Source organism: Littorina saxatilis, linkage group LG3, assembly GCF_037325665.1.
Source record: "Littorina saxatilis isolate snail1 linkage group LG3, US_GU_Lsax_2.0, whole genome shotgun sequence".
Lineage (NCBI taxonomy): Eukaryota > Metazoa > Mollusca > Gastropoda > Littorinimorpha > Littorinidae > Littorina > Littorina saxatilis.
Window position 1 is genome coordinate 48463507 of NC_090247.1, and position 14736 is coordinate 48478242.

At 39.6% G+C, this 14736-nt stretch overlaps 1 protein-coding gene across 1 annotated transcript in view; it reads left to right on the forward strand.

The window, feature by feature from the left end:
• Window positions 1-8132: 8132 nt before the first annotated feature.
• Window positions 8133-14736, forward strand: part of LOC138962524 (serine/threonine-protein kinase LATS1-like) — a 39516-nt gene continuing 32912 nt past the window's right edge. The window contains exons 1-2 of the mRNA XM_070334362.1: window positions 8133-8319; window positions 9072-9948. Of these exons, the coding sequence (XP_070190463.1) occupies window positions 9577-9948 (372 nt within the window). The 5' untranslated portion in view covers window positions 8133-8319; window positions 9072-9576. The remainder of the gene's footprint in view (window positions 8320-9071; window positions 9949-14736) is intronic.

Consider the following 14736-nt stretch of genomic DNA (forward strand, 5'->3'; position numbering starts at 1 on the left):
GTCTCACATAAATTATGTAGGAATAAGATCCTGAAAGTTTCAAAAAGCAATCCAACGGGTTATTTCTGAAATACAGCGCTTTTTTGTCATGGTACGCATCAAACTTGACACGAAAACCTCCCTGTTTTGACCGCTCATCACATCAACGCCTGCATCAGTAGAAATGGCACAACACAAGAATACACAAGATAGCTAAACAAAACTTGCAACCTGTTCTAAACAGATAATTGATTTGACTTTCTATTCGTGAGCCGTTTAAAGTTGCCAAGTTGTGCCTCTTCTGAATTTTTGTTGATTTTCTATTTGGTACCATACGTTTTTGTAAGGTTAATTTGTGGGTACCCTATCCAGTTTGCCGGTGTTTAACTTAAAACATGCGCCGAAAACAAGAAAATCCGTTTCATGTTAATGAGGTCGGCCTTTGACATTCTTTGCCAAGACAGCAGGCACTCGCAGGTCAGGAAACCTGTCTTTGTCGATGGTTTTTGGCCAGCAAAGATTCAGTCTTGGCGAAGACTTGACATGTTCCACTTTCACTGTGTGTCAACTGATTCCGTTCATACACCGGATGTTTCCGTTCGTACGCAGGATGTTTCCGTTCATACAGCCTCATTTTCGGCACTTGCTTGGGGGAAAAACGTGGCGGCAAGTCGTGTTGGCTGCGCACTTTTGTGATATTGCAATAATTAGGTATGTGTACGATAAGTACCAAGGTGCTAGTAATCCTCATGACAACACACGCGGGCCAAACGTGGCAGAATTGCCTGATTTTTTTGGACATGTTCTTGTTTTTCTCGCTCTGTTATCAAATCTGACCCCTGATTTGCACATGATCACCAAAACCATTGCCTGTTACGATATTTCGCTTGAACAGAAGTTTATAGAAACCCATATCACTTGTCTTTTGAACACATGCCGATTCCGTTCATACGCCATAATTCAGTTCGTACAAAATCACATGTTTCCGTTCGTACCAAAAGCGTTTCTGTTCTTACACATTCGTTTGATCATGGAGAAACAGGCCCCTACTACAAGTTATGTGTGTTCCAATGGTCATGGACAGAGTACACCTATACGAGTGATATTGGACCTATTTGAACCATAAGACTTTGCATCAACCAAAATCACGAACGTCATATAACGCGTACGAACGGAAACAATTTGATGAAAGTGGTACGAACGGACACCTGTTTTCGTCAAAACTGTCTGATGCAAATTCAATACAACTTATGGTTCACATAGGTCCAATATCACTTATGGTACACATAGCCCAACCAATTAGCTACCTAATTCTTGCAATATCACAAAAGTGCGCTGCCCACACTACTTACCGCCACGTTTTTTCCCCAAGCAAGTGCCGAAAATGAGGCTGTATGAACGGAAACATCCTGCGTACGAACGGAAACATCCGGTGTATGAACGGAATCAGTTGACACACCGTGACATTGGATCTCTCACACACATGTATGACATTGACTGGTTTATATGGGTATTATGGTTAGAAGGACACTGAAACTGAAAGACACTGATTGGTCACTTATTTTAAAGTTACTGTGCTTGTCACGTCCAGGTACACAGAGCCTCTAGGGCTTTCAGTCATGTCTCATGAAATCATACCAACTTGTAAAGCGCTTCGAGGTGTGGAGAAGCGCTATAAATGTCCATTATTATTATTATTATTTAAGTTTCATTGACTTTCTTCGAAGGAGTCGAAAACCGTAATTTGTTCGTTTACTAATTAATTTTATTTTCACCATTGTCCGGGCAGGACGTCATTCTCGACCAGGCTCATCATCAGGTCCCACGCATGAACTAATTAGGGGAAGGGCTCCTAATATGGACCACTTTTTGTTTCATGCTAATAACTAGCTTGTTTTCTTGCGAAAAAGTTTCATTTTGTGTTTGGTAGTCCTTCTCTCTTAAGTGAACCGTTAGGCCTAATTAGAGTGAAATAGCTTTGATAGACATTCAGCAAAAATTAAATACATAAAAAATCACAAAGGGTCCATATTAGGCGCCCAGGCTCCTAATATGGACCAGTTTCTTTTCTTCTTCTGCGTTCGATGTTGATGGCCGTGGGAAATATGGACCAGTGAAGCGGCCTTCACGAATCACTGTCAAAAGCCCCCTATACTTCAAAATAACACGATACAACTTATTGTGCATGTCAGACTAATTCAAATATGCTTTAGATTTATCTGTTTCGGGTTGATGAGAGCATTATTTGAAGCACACCAGGAAACTAAAGAAGCATATCAAAAACAGAGTGAAAATAAGTGAAATTATCAACTTCCGCAAAAAGAAGACAATTTGATATATTTTTTTGAAAGCTCGAGGGCTAGTTATAGGTTATTTTCAGCAAGCTTGTTAATGAATTAATGAAAATAGCCTTTAGCTTTTATTTTCTTCGATTTGTTGAAGGTGGTCCATATTAGGGGACTCACACATACTTTGAGATTTTGCTATTATTTTTTGTTTGCAGTAGAAACTCGGGGTCAAAACTGCTAAAATGTAACAAATACGGTCTTAGCTGTCATAAATAGCAATTTTTGTGTGATAAAAGCTTTGGCTGTGGACAGAAACGAGTCCGTTTTAGGCGTCAAAGTTAGAGTGAACGCTGCCAAAAGTGAAAAAAAGATAAAAAGCCTAACGGTTTTAAGGTTTGTGTTTCTGCAACTGTTTTGACATGCGCAAGTTATTCAGATAGGGTGAATACAGCGAATGAAATTGTTTTTAGCGCTCTAGCGCCGTTTGTTTGTCAGATCAAGAGGTGGTCCATATTAGGAGCCGGTCCATATTAGGAGCCCTTCCCCTACGTCAAAAGCTTACATTACCTGCTATTTTCTTCCACACGAGATTAGATTGATTGTCTAACGAAGCCGTCAGGCTGAGTTAGACATCAGCTAATCGAGTGTGAAAGAAAACTCTGTCACACGACCAAGTCGGAATAGCATTTATGTCTCACAGCTTCAACAGAGGAGAGAACAAACACGTTTTGTGTACTCAGTCATCGTCACAGTCTGTATCTTTTGAAGCATCGCATTCTTCATGACGTCTTTCTGTGTCTGCATCCGCGAAATGTTTGTTCATTCCGGGATCTTTGTCATCTATGTTCAGAACTCCGATGTCCTTATAGTTTCAGACTAACAGGTTAGCTGATGTCTCGATTAGCTGACGGCTTCGTTACACAATCAACGTAATCTCGTGTGGAAGAAAACGTCTGTCACACGACCAAGTCGGAATATATAGCAGGTACTATTATTCTCGACGAATGAAATAATGTTTTCTACCTTAGGTAGTTTACGTCAAGACATTGTGTTTGTTTACTGACGTAAACATTTTTTTTGAAACGTGGTATTTGGTTCAATTTTAGCATACCGCACACAGCATTTAGCCCAAGAACGTGATCACGGAAAATGTTAATTACATTTTAGATGCAGACAAATACCAATGGCTCTTCTATATGGCGGAATAAATACGTTTTATTCTTGATTTTTGATATGGGAACTGACAAACCGCATACATTTTCGTTTGGCTGGCAACACTAAATGTATGCGTAGTCATGCACCTGTGGGATAGTTGTGTAAATGTTTTGACTCTGCGACAATAAGACAAATCGTAGCTTTAACAGAGCTCTGAGCGGAGCAGCATCTTTAATAAATGACTGACCAAGTATGGAATGTTTATTTCATTCAGTATAACAGAAAATATAGGGTAATTCAAGGATTTGGTTGCAGATGTGTGTGTGCCAGTGTGTGCCGTGTGTGTGTGTATGTGTGTAAGTGACTGAGTGTGTGTGTGTGTGTGTGTGTATGTGTGTGTGTGTGTGTGTGTGTGTGTGTGTGTGTGTGTGTGCACGGTGTGTGTGTGTTTACGGGCTTGAAAGAGATTGAGAGTGATCAGCTGCGGTGATCAACACAAAAATGAAGTAACCTGTCGAACGGAAATAAATCGACTTGAAAACATCAACAAGCGATAAAAACGAAGTTTTACATCATGTGCATCATTTTGAGTTTGTTTGAAAGTTTTGAACAAGCAAATTAGTGATGTCAGCTTTAAACGCGAAGCGTATATGACGTCAAAATATGAGTACTGTGTCCAGCACCTGTGGTTGACTGAATTGTTAATCAGGCTGTACTGGCGTCGATTACAACACATTTCGTGCCCCAACTAAAATGTTCTTTCACGTTTCATCTGGAAACCTCTGGTTGTTTTGTACGTATTCTGTTCATTGATTTTTCATCTGCTTTCAATACCATTCTCCCTCATCTACTAGCAAAGAAGTTATTAGAAATCAACGTTACCCCCAGGCTTATTTTATGGACCATAGACTTACTTGTCAAAAGCCTTCAATCAGTTTGTTACCAAGGTGCTCTGCCTTCATCTAGTTCTATATCTACAGGGTCACCACAGGGCACAGTCTTATCTCCTTATCTTTTTACATTGTATACAAGGAACTTAGTCGATAAATATCGACAGGGGGCGGACAAATGGTTTACATGTGAAATGTGTGTATATGGGTGTTACAGTTTTGGTAGATACATGCTTGTGCAAGTATGTTATTAGTATTACCAATATGAATCTTATTTTCCTTTCGATGGTCAGTTTTACTCACCTCTGTAACGGCAGTCACCTCTGCGAATGCTGTCGAAGAATCCAACCGAAAGTAAACATTCTGGGAATCTACGCGCATCGGCCTTGACACAAGTTCAATACTGAGCCAATGAGCGCGGCGCGAGAATCTTCCCGCACCGTAGACCAGATTAGTAGGTGCTTGATTTTGGTATTTTGATTTTACATAACATTAAACCTTTCTTGGGGTTCATGGTCATGGCAACAGCCATAATAATATTATATCATGTATAATATTACATTTCAGCATATTTGAATTACATGTCATCATACCAAACTGTCATACATTTTTATTCCCACATCATTCTGATTGATCACAACCAAACCTACTATCAGTGGACACATCCAAATGTAAGCGCCTGTTCTTGACAACTTTTAATCGATCTAAAGATAGCAACTTGCTGGGTCCTTGCCGCCAACAGACACTGTTTGGCCTGTAGGTAAAATGTACAATGTATTTTTTGATTTGTGCACAAAAGCTTTTTTTCTTTTTTCTTTTTTTTTAACATAACAATGTTTAATGTCACTGTATGTTTAAAAGACCATGGTCATATTTGTAAAAAAAATGTTAAATTAGAAAATAAATAACATTTTGGTTCATGATTTTTCCTACACCTGTGCTGAAAATAAGAAATAAAAATGTCGGTATATAAGTCGCTCAAATACAATTAGGAATGAATGGCTCGGTTTGAGTTTGTTGCAGTTGACCCTGCACAATGCGACCTATCATGTTTTTGCGATTTTGCCGTCACCCCTCCCATAGGGTGACGTATTTCACAACTTCCTGTGTTACACAAACTCTGTGATGACCAATTTTACCTTCACCCCTCCCATAGGGTGACGGATGTCACAACTTTCTACAAATGAACAATGTTGCCTCCACCCCTCCCATAGGGTGACGGATGTCACAACTTCCTGTGTACACAAACTGATGACGTATTTCACAACAAAATGGCGCTGCCCATGGTCAACCTCGAAACTATCCGTATAGAATGGGGGCGTCCTCGCCCCCATAACAAATGACTGGCAGAGGCAATACTTTAACATCAGTCATTAGATACTCAGATGACACTGCCACACGGCAAGACCTTTCAAATTGTGGGCTTACGTATACAAAGTTTCACTTATGGTGCAGAAAAAACTATCTTGATTTAAATGTGACAAAAACAAAAGAAATGGTAATTGAATTTTAGGAAGAAACCAAGTCTTATTCCAGATCTATATGTTTTTGAGATAAAATCGATGGTGTGAAAGCGGAATGGGTGAGTGAATACAAATACAAATACTGTACTTAGGAACAGTGCTTGACAGTAAACTGAGCTTTAACAGCCACGTCACTGAGTCAACAAGAAATGTCAGTCAGGAGTTTACTGCATGAAGTAAGATATCTTTAATGTACACACACAGGTCTTACAGTGGCTGTTTTATCAAAGTTGTGTGCAGTCTGTCCCGACCTTCTCTTGTATAAGCTGGTATGGAGGCTTGAGTGAGCAAAGTAAGAATGTGCTGAACGAAATTGTGAATCAATGTAGGTACATGTAGTAAGATTGTGGGGCAGAAGCAGGAGAGTCTGAGTGAGTGGTATGAAAGGTACGTATGTTGTGAAAAAGGCGAGGATGATTGCTGCGGATGAAAGTCATGTTTTAGCACGTCAGTTTGAACTGCTTCCTTCTGGAACAAGACTTAGAATGCCAAAATGTAAAACTGTTCGTGGGAGGTCAAGTTTTATCGCAAACTCTGTACGACTTTTAAACAAATAATCTGGTTGTATAGCACTGTGATTTATTTTAAATCTTCTAATTTAAATGGCACTTTTCCTGTTTTAACTTTAAATGGCGCTTTATATGCGTGTACGTGTGTGTGTGTGTGTGTGTGTGTGTGTGTGTGTGTGTGTGTGTGTGTGTGTGTGTGTGTGTGCGTGCGTGCATGTGTAATTAATGTTATTATGTGTTCAGCCACAATGTAATTTCTCTTCAAGTGAAATAATAAAGTATCATTGTATTGTATTGTATTGATTTAATTCAAACTTTCTATGGCATGACAGGCACTTTACTTGACTATCTGGCAAATTTGTTGGATACATTTTTTTTTCAAAGGCGGGTCACATGACCACCGCGAGTGACCAAACGGCTGGGGGGAAAAACTTGACTGAAGGGTCACTTATATTATTATATGGCACAAAAAGCAAAGTAAAGTCATTGAATTTTCCATACTACAAATATGATCTTTAAAGTTTTGTCGCTGATTGTCACATGCATTTTTACATCACAAAAAAATTAAAACTAGTAAAACTGATAATCAAAAGCTTTTGGCCACGGCGTTGATTCAGTGTCACATACTTTTCTAAACCATTACAACAGATTACTAAAACTTGTTGGTAATCTTGAACTTTAGCTTGTTAAATTCATAGCTCAGAATTCAGAGGCATTTAAGTCTCCAAATTTGTAGAACCTGCACTTGTAATCATAACAAGTCATTTTAGATCCTTTTGAAGTTACGGAATGAACTCCGATGAACTGTACGAATGCATTTCGTTTACATGGGTCAAAGAAGGAATTATCCGTATGAGCGAACAAGGGAGACAACTCTTTCGTGTAAATGATGTCCCATGGTTGACAACGTACGCCATTTTCGATGCATTTTCTTGATTGAACAACCAAATTAATTAATTATGCTCAATCTGTCAATTGATTTCACGACAAATGTTCTTTGGCTTGCTTACATGGACTTGTTTCAAAAATAAGTATTAAAGAATGTCACTGGATTCTGAGCTATGAATTTAACACGCTAAAGTTCAAGACTGATTACCAACTTGTTGTCATTGGTTTATACATGCATGTGATTCTCCAGCCGATCTGCAGTGTCAATGCCCTCACTTTTGTCGTGAGTTTGAAAACACGCCTCAACAACGAGTTGACTCCCAGTCATACTGAGCGTGAGACAGCCCCTTTAAACGAACGGTAACAATTACTCAGAGTTATGAGGCGTGATCGTGGATTCTGATTTCGAGTGATCAAATGCACAGCCATTCAACAAACACAGCCACCACAACATTGCACAAAAACATCCGCTCCAATTCCCAAACGTGACAACAAGAGGGCTTGGGGAAAAAAAAAGCATGTACTCGGATCGCCTCGACCTTCGGTCATGAAAGTGGCAACATGAAGCAAGTGGTCTGTCTGTCCCTTCGCCGCTACCGAAGTCCCGAGGCCCCCAATCCCCTTTATTATCGCTGCCGTGGACATAACACCTGCCTGACCAGTGCTGCCCGTCTCTCCTCTTTGTATGAATGGGTGGACAGCGCGCGGAGGGCACGGAAACAGCGCTCGAGACACTAGATAAAACACATGATCACTGTGGAATGCCAGCTATGTCTTAGAGGCGTGGCTTGTGTCAATCACAGTTAAACTTGTGGAGAGTCCACCTAGTAGGGAAGTCACCTCGCATATTTGTTTGCAGTTGTGTCAAAAGCGATACTAACATGATAACATAACTTTTTCGGTGTAGAATGTTACAAGACTATGAAACAAAAGCGGTGAGTGTCGTTAAACGGTGTGATTTTGACGTTAACGACAGAAAAAGCGAGTTGTACGTCACGTCCTATGCTTGCACCCCTAGGATTGAAGTAGGCCAGCCCATGGGCTTCGGGTGTCCGGACTGTGTTAGCTCCATCGAAAGAAATTTCAAGTAAGTACACGACATTTTTATGTTATCATTTTAACTATTCAACGTAAATGGTTGTTTAAGTATGTGTCATTGCCGTCAGGATAATTCAGTATTCCTATACACTAAGAAAAATTGTTGACTTGCAGTGGGCAGCTTGCGTTATAGAAAGCAACATGGCGGAAAGGGTAGACTCGTTTCTCTTGTTTATAGGTAGATCTTTCAAGTGTACCAGGTTCCCTGGACACGATCAACTCATTTTCAAGAGCCTAACCTTTTAGGAATTCGATTCCCAACAGTTTTAGGTAATTTCTGGTCATAGAACGTTCAAATATTTCGTTGTGTTTGACACGGTAGGTGTCGAGTTTTGATGTGATGACCTCATAATGGTGAAGGGAATTCGTATCGCTTTTTTCCTCGACACAAGTAAAGGTAGGCAGTGTAGCGAGTATGACAGACCCTCTCCCTGGCCCCATACCTTCACATTCAAGGGCTAGTTATTCACACTTATCTCATCGGGGCTTTTGGTTTGTTAGGAATGTTGACAGAAGTGTTGTTACGAACGGGACAGTAGATCAACTAGATGGCGCCAGGTAGACATACAGGTTGTAGGAGTGGGCGCTCTTTTCGCTATGCGTGTGCTTGAATGCTGGCCTTCGCAATAGAGAGAAAAAGAGAGCCGTGCATGCGGCGTCGGCGGCGTCCTCGTGTGTAGTGACTTGTGTAGGTAATGCGTGCTTCTCACACACTCCATTGCTCCAATTCTTACCTTGCAGCCCGCGCCAAGGTCAGGCTAACCAGCAACCAGCTGCCAAGCCAGCAGCAGCACAGGGCCCTGTGTTCAACACATCATCATGACGGAATGCAGGTGAGAGGGATCAACCTAGATTGCACCTGATGCCGTACAGGTGCCACCCTCCTCCGTCCACGCCTTTGACAACATCTTGTTTCAACTTTCTTTTCGTTTGGATGGATTACTTACCTTCTCGCCTGTGTTGACTTTTTGAAATTTGACGTTTGAATGTCAGTCAGTGTCTTGGAGTACCTTTGACACAGCCCAAGTGAGAGCAGGGATATAAGCATTGGCATTCGCCCCTGCGACTCACTCTCTGAGTGACCTTTTGGATTTACCTGATCAACGTTGTTGCTACATGTGTGTTAGTGAAGTGTGGTGCCGGTGCAGGTTTTTCCCTTGTGAAAAAGCACGATAGGTGCGTATGTCTCACCTGCAAGAACCACCCTCATTTTCGCTTGGCGCGCCCAGGAGCCTGCACACTACCTATGATACGCAAAGAACCCGAACGAGGAGGGGGTAGGCGACCTCTGCTAGCCGCTTTTGTGGGTAACAACCGGCAGATGCTCAATGATATCCGTGACAGCCTCAGCCACCTGCGAAAGAGCCAACTGGAGGAGGATGGGGAGGGCGGCATGCAGCTCAAAACAGAGTTATCGCAGAGCACCCCAAACTTAGCCGACAAGTCCGGCGCCGCCGGTGGTACCAAGAAAGGATTGGAGAATCATCACAAGACTTTGGCAGAGATCAGAGAAGCACTGCGTCCTTTCCAGACTGGTCGTAACCGGTCACAAGGGGCCAGTGATGGAGACGTTACTCGCTACAAAATACAGCAAGTGATGTTACTTGGAGTGGATGAGGTATGATTTTTGTTTTATTTGGGTGGGGGAGAGGGAGCGGTGTACTGATTTGTGTTAACCAGTGCATGTATACATGTACAGCGGAACGCCCATTTTAAGACCTTCAAAAATCAGAGAAAATCAGGTCTTAACAAGTTGCGCAAGGCGAAATTACTACATTTAGTCAAGCTGTGGAACTCACAGAATGAAACTGAACACACTGCATTTTTTCACAATGACCGTAGTCCGCCGCTTGTGTAAAACGTAGTGAAACTGACGAGCCTGTTCAGCGCGGTAGTGGTTTCGCTGTGCTGCATAGCAAGCTTTTCTGTACCTCTCTTCGTTTGAACTTTCTGAGCGTGTTTTTAATCCAAACATATCATATCTATAGATATGTTTTTGGAATCAGGAACCGACAAGGAATAAGATGAAATTGTTTTTAAATCGATTTCAGAAATTTAATTTTGATCATAATTTTTATATTTTTAATTTTCAGAGCTTGTTTTTAATCCAAATATAACATATTTATGTTTTTGGAATCAGAAAATGATGAAAAATAAAATAAACGTAAATTATTTGGATCATTTTATAAAAAAAACATTTTAATTACAATTTTCAAATTTTTAATGACTAAAGTCATTAATTAATTTTTAAGCCACCAAGCTGAAATGCAGTACCAAAGTCCGGCCTTCGTCGAAGATTGCTTTACAAAAATTTCAATCAATTTGATTGAAAAATGAGGGTGTGACTGTGACAGTGCCGCCTCAACTTTTACAAAAAGCCGGATATGACGTCATCAAAAGTATTTATCGAAAAAAAAATATCCGGGGATATCATTCCCAGGAACTCTCATGTAAAATTTCATAAAGATCGGTCCAGTAGTTTGGTCTGAATCGCTCTACACACACACACGCACAGACAGACAGACAGACACACACACACACACACACACACACACACACACACATACACCATGACCCTCGTCTTGATTCCCCCTCTATGTTAAAACATTTAGTCAAAACTTGACTAAATGTAAAAAGGAGGAAGTCTTAAAATGGGGGTACATTTACAGAGGTTATGAACAAAAAATCTGAGAAAACAGGATCTTAAAAGGGAGGGAGTCTTAATGTGGGGGGGGGGGGTCTTAAATGGGAGGTTTCACTGTAATAGTATAGAACTTTAGAAATTCTCAGGAATCGTCACTTTCAAGTACCCCCTGCGGGTTAGGGAGAAGAATTTACCCGATGCTCCCCAGCATGTCGTAAGAGGCGACTAACGGATTCTGTTTCTCCTTTTACCCTTGTTAAGTGTTTCTTGTATAGAATATAGTCAATGTTTGTAAAGATTTTAGTCAAGCAGTATGTAACTGTAAGAAATGTTAAGTCCTTTGTACTGGAAACTTGCATTCTCCCAGTAAGGTCATATCCGTTGCAAGCCCCTGAAGCAAATTTTTGATTAGTGCTTTTGTGAACAAGAAACAATTAACAAGTGGCTCTATCCCATCTCCCCCCTTTCCCCGTCGCGATATAACATTCGTGGTTGAAAACGACGTTAAACACCAAATAAAGAAAGAAAGAATCACTTTCAAGTGACAAAAGCTCATTGTTGTGAGACCTTTTCAGTATGATGACGCATTCTGGCCACAATTTGCATTGAAGTTGAACTGATTCTGGAGACTGCCTTTAATGAGAGAAAGTGTGTAGTTCAGTGATGTATCAACTATCATGAGTCAGTTTTACTCATCAAGTGCTGCACTTCATTTGCTGTGTGTGCGTTCATGATATGATTTGTGGCTGTGACCTAAATCTGTACGACAGTACGAGTGACACAGTGGGAGTTCGATTTTTTTATTCAGTGATGCATGCATGTTTGTGCTTACATAATAATTATGTGTGTGTTAGTGCGAGTATTTCCACCTGTATTGATTAGTATGCATGCGTAATGTATGATTTTTCAGTGTGTTGCATACTTGCACTGGTTAATACAGTTTTCGTTTCATTTCAGCAACAATGTCTTGCTTGATAATTAAATCCCCTGAGTATGAACTGTCATTCTTTTGACATGGTGAGATTTGAGTTAAAAGGCAATGTTTTTAAGATTTGACAAGCTATATTTTTTTGTTTTTGTTTTTTTGTTTTTGTGTATTTGCCAAGCACATCATCGTGGGGCTTTTAATCCATAACATGCATCCGTCTACAATGTATCTTCATTCATCCTTCAACATGTATAATAAATATATGTAAATGGCAAGTATACAAGACATACAACATTAGGACCTAACCGACAGACGGACATATAACATACCGTTCACTTAAGTATGGCCGGAGCATAACATCACATTACAATACTGATAAAAGAAGGGAGAGAGAGAGAGAGAGAGAGAGAGAGAGAGAGAGAGAGAGAGAGGGGTAATGATGGTGGTGGTATCATTTATAATGTATACTCTTTAGTAATAATGCAAATAATAGATTCTTTTTGAACTTCCACCCTACAATAGTCAAAAGTCACTAAAATACAAGACACCCCTACTCCCATAAGATTGGACAGGGTGACAGACAGGTAAGAGGATAAGTGAAGCAGACAGACATAAGACATACACACACACTCTTGCCTAAAATCTTATAAAAACCTACAATTTTAAACTGTACAAAAAGTTAAGCTGAAATGGACACTTCGCCTTGGTCAATAACCTAACATATAATATATGGCCTTGGCTCAGAAATGGCGTCGAACTCCACTTTCCCCCCACTCGGGTTATTCATGGCCTAATTTCTGTGAACAGAGCCACAGAAGGACAACGGAAAGAGATTTCTTGGATCTAAGACATGTTTACCTTTCCGTTTTCACTTCAAGTCGATAGCCGATGTTGTTCTTTTGGTCGCTGTGACGCAATTTGTGCTAACTATCGGCCGAGTTTTCTCGATTTGTTTGTGACATTTTACAGTGGGTCTAATTGGATTAATTTATTGCGATAGTGTTCGAGGACATAACATAGAAAATGAAGTTTTTCTGTTCTGCAAAGGCTGATGAAATCATAGAGTATCTTTCGGGCAGAAACGGTCAATGCATCGCCGAGTATTTTCCGGAAACAAACGAAGTGATGTTCATCACGTATTGTCGTAAGGAAACACGCGGATGAATCGTTCACTACAATGAGTTATCCAAAAAATACAATCGCCGTTGTTCACTCAAATATTTGATGAGACTAGACCCGAGTATTATTTGCTGGATCAAAATTCATGGTTTGCGTTGTAGTTTGTACAGAAAATGGCTTCATAGGTGAAATGTGTCAATTTGCTGTAAGATGCATCGTGATGAACTACATTTTTCATCGGACTAATATTTTATCGGAAAGGTGTGAGCGGTCACATTCCATTGTTTTTGGCGCGAAATCAATAAAGGGTGAAGCGTCATTGTGAATGAAGTCGTCATGGACGAAGGAAATAGAGAACGTAAAGGTAAATGTTTTGCTGTAATTGTGTTATCTAGAGTGATGAACTGCGTGGCTATGAATAAATGTTTGTAGTTTGTTAATTTGTCACAATGCAACGATGTTTGTTTTTCTGTATTGTTTAGCAAGTACTTGTGCGTAGTTTCCGATCTTGAGACAATTTTCAATTCGATTCCTACATGTGAAAAAAAAAAAAATGTGTATCGATCTTTTGTAAAGTGATGAACTTACATTTTATAGAAACAATTTAATGAAAGACTGGAGAAATAATCATAACTGGCATGATTTCACCAATAATTTGAAAAAAATAAAACCGTCAGCATGTTGTTATTTTGATAGACAAATGCAATGCCTAATGTCGACGTAGTTCATCACTTTTCAACAAATAAATTACACTGATCTAAAAGTTAGCAATTTTTGTTGTTATTTTAGAAATCAGTCATGAAAAAAATGCCTTAATCTAATTGTTTACCACGGATCTTCATATAGTTTTGATAAAATCAAACTTATTTCCTAGAATTACTTAATTGGCGTAGTTCATAACCTTACAGCAAGCATCTATTGCCAAATGTGTGTAAAGTGATGAACAAAGGTAACTTTGTTTTCCTTTGTCATTGATTGGAATTTTTTAAACAGTTACCTTTTACTTGTGTCAAGTTCAAAATCTGGGATGTTCAACTAATTACAAAATGTCTTCAAGTCACATGAGCATGCACAGTTCATCATCTTACATCAGATCTCTGCAATCTGATTTGTGTAAAGTTATGAACAAACACCAAAGTTTTCTCTATCTCACATTATTTTTTTGAACATATCATATTTGGAGTATTTTTAATCTTAAGTCATATATATTCTTCCATTTTCACTTATTTTGCTTATGTTCTGTCACCAAAGTGGTTTGCGGGTCTCATTATGTGTTCATCTTGTGATGTAAGGTGATGAACATTTTTCTTATTGGCGTCACTAAATCTTACTATGCTCGTTTTTTTCCTCCAATGTTCTATATTTTATGTCTGCCACCTAATGTAACTTGTTTAATGACATGTTAAATGAATTATGCAGACAGGACAGTCATTTATGTTCAATTTTTTGACAAGTTTGCTGTAATGTGATGAACATCTCCAGTTTTCATGTGATAACTTTTGAGTGCTTCAAGTTACAAGTTTTTTTTTGCCATTGATGTTACCCTCCTTTGATGTGTGTGTTCTGGATATGTGTATTGTGTTCTAGCTCTGTTCCGTTTGGATACTAATATGTGAAATGTGACTTTGTCACGCTGTAAAGTGATGAACAGAAAAGATGGATGAGTAATTTATGTAATTGTTTCTTGTTCACGAACTTGAATTTTGTCTCGTTGA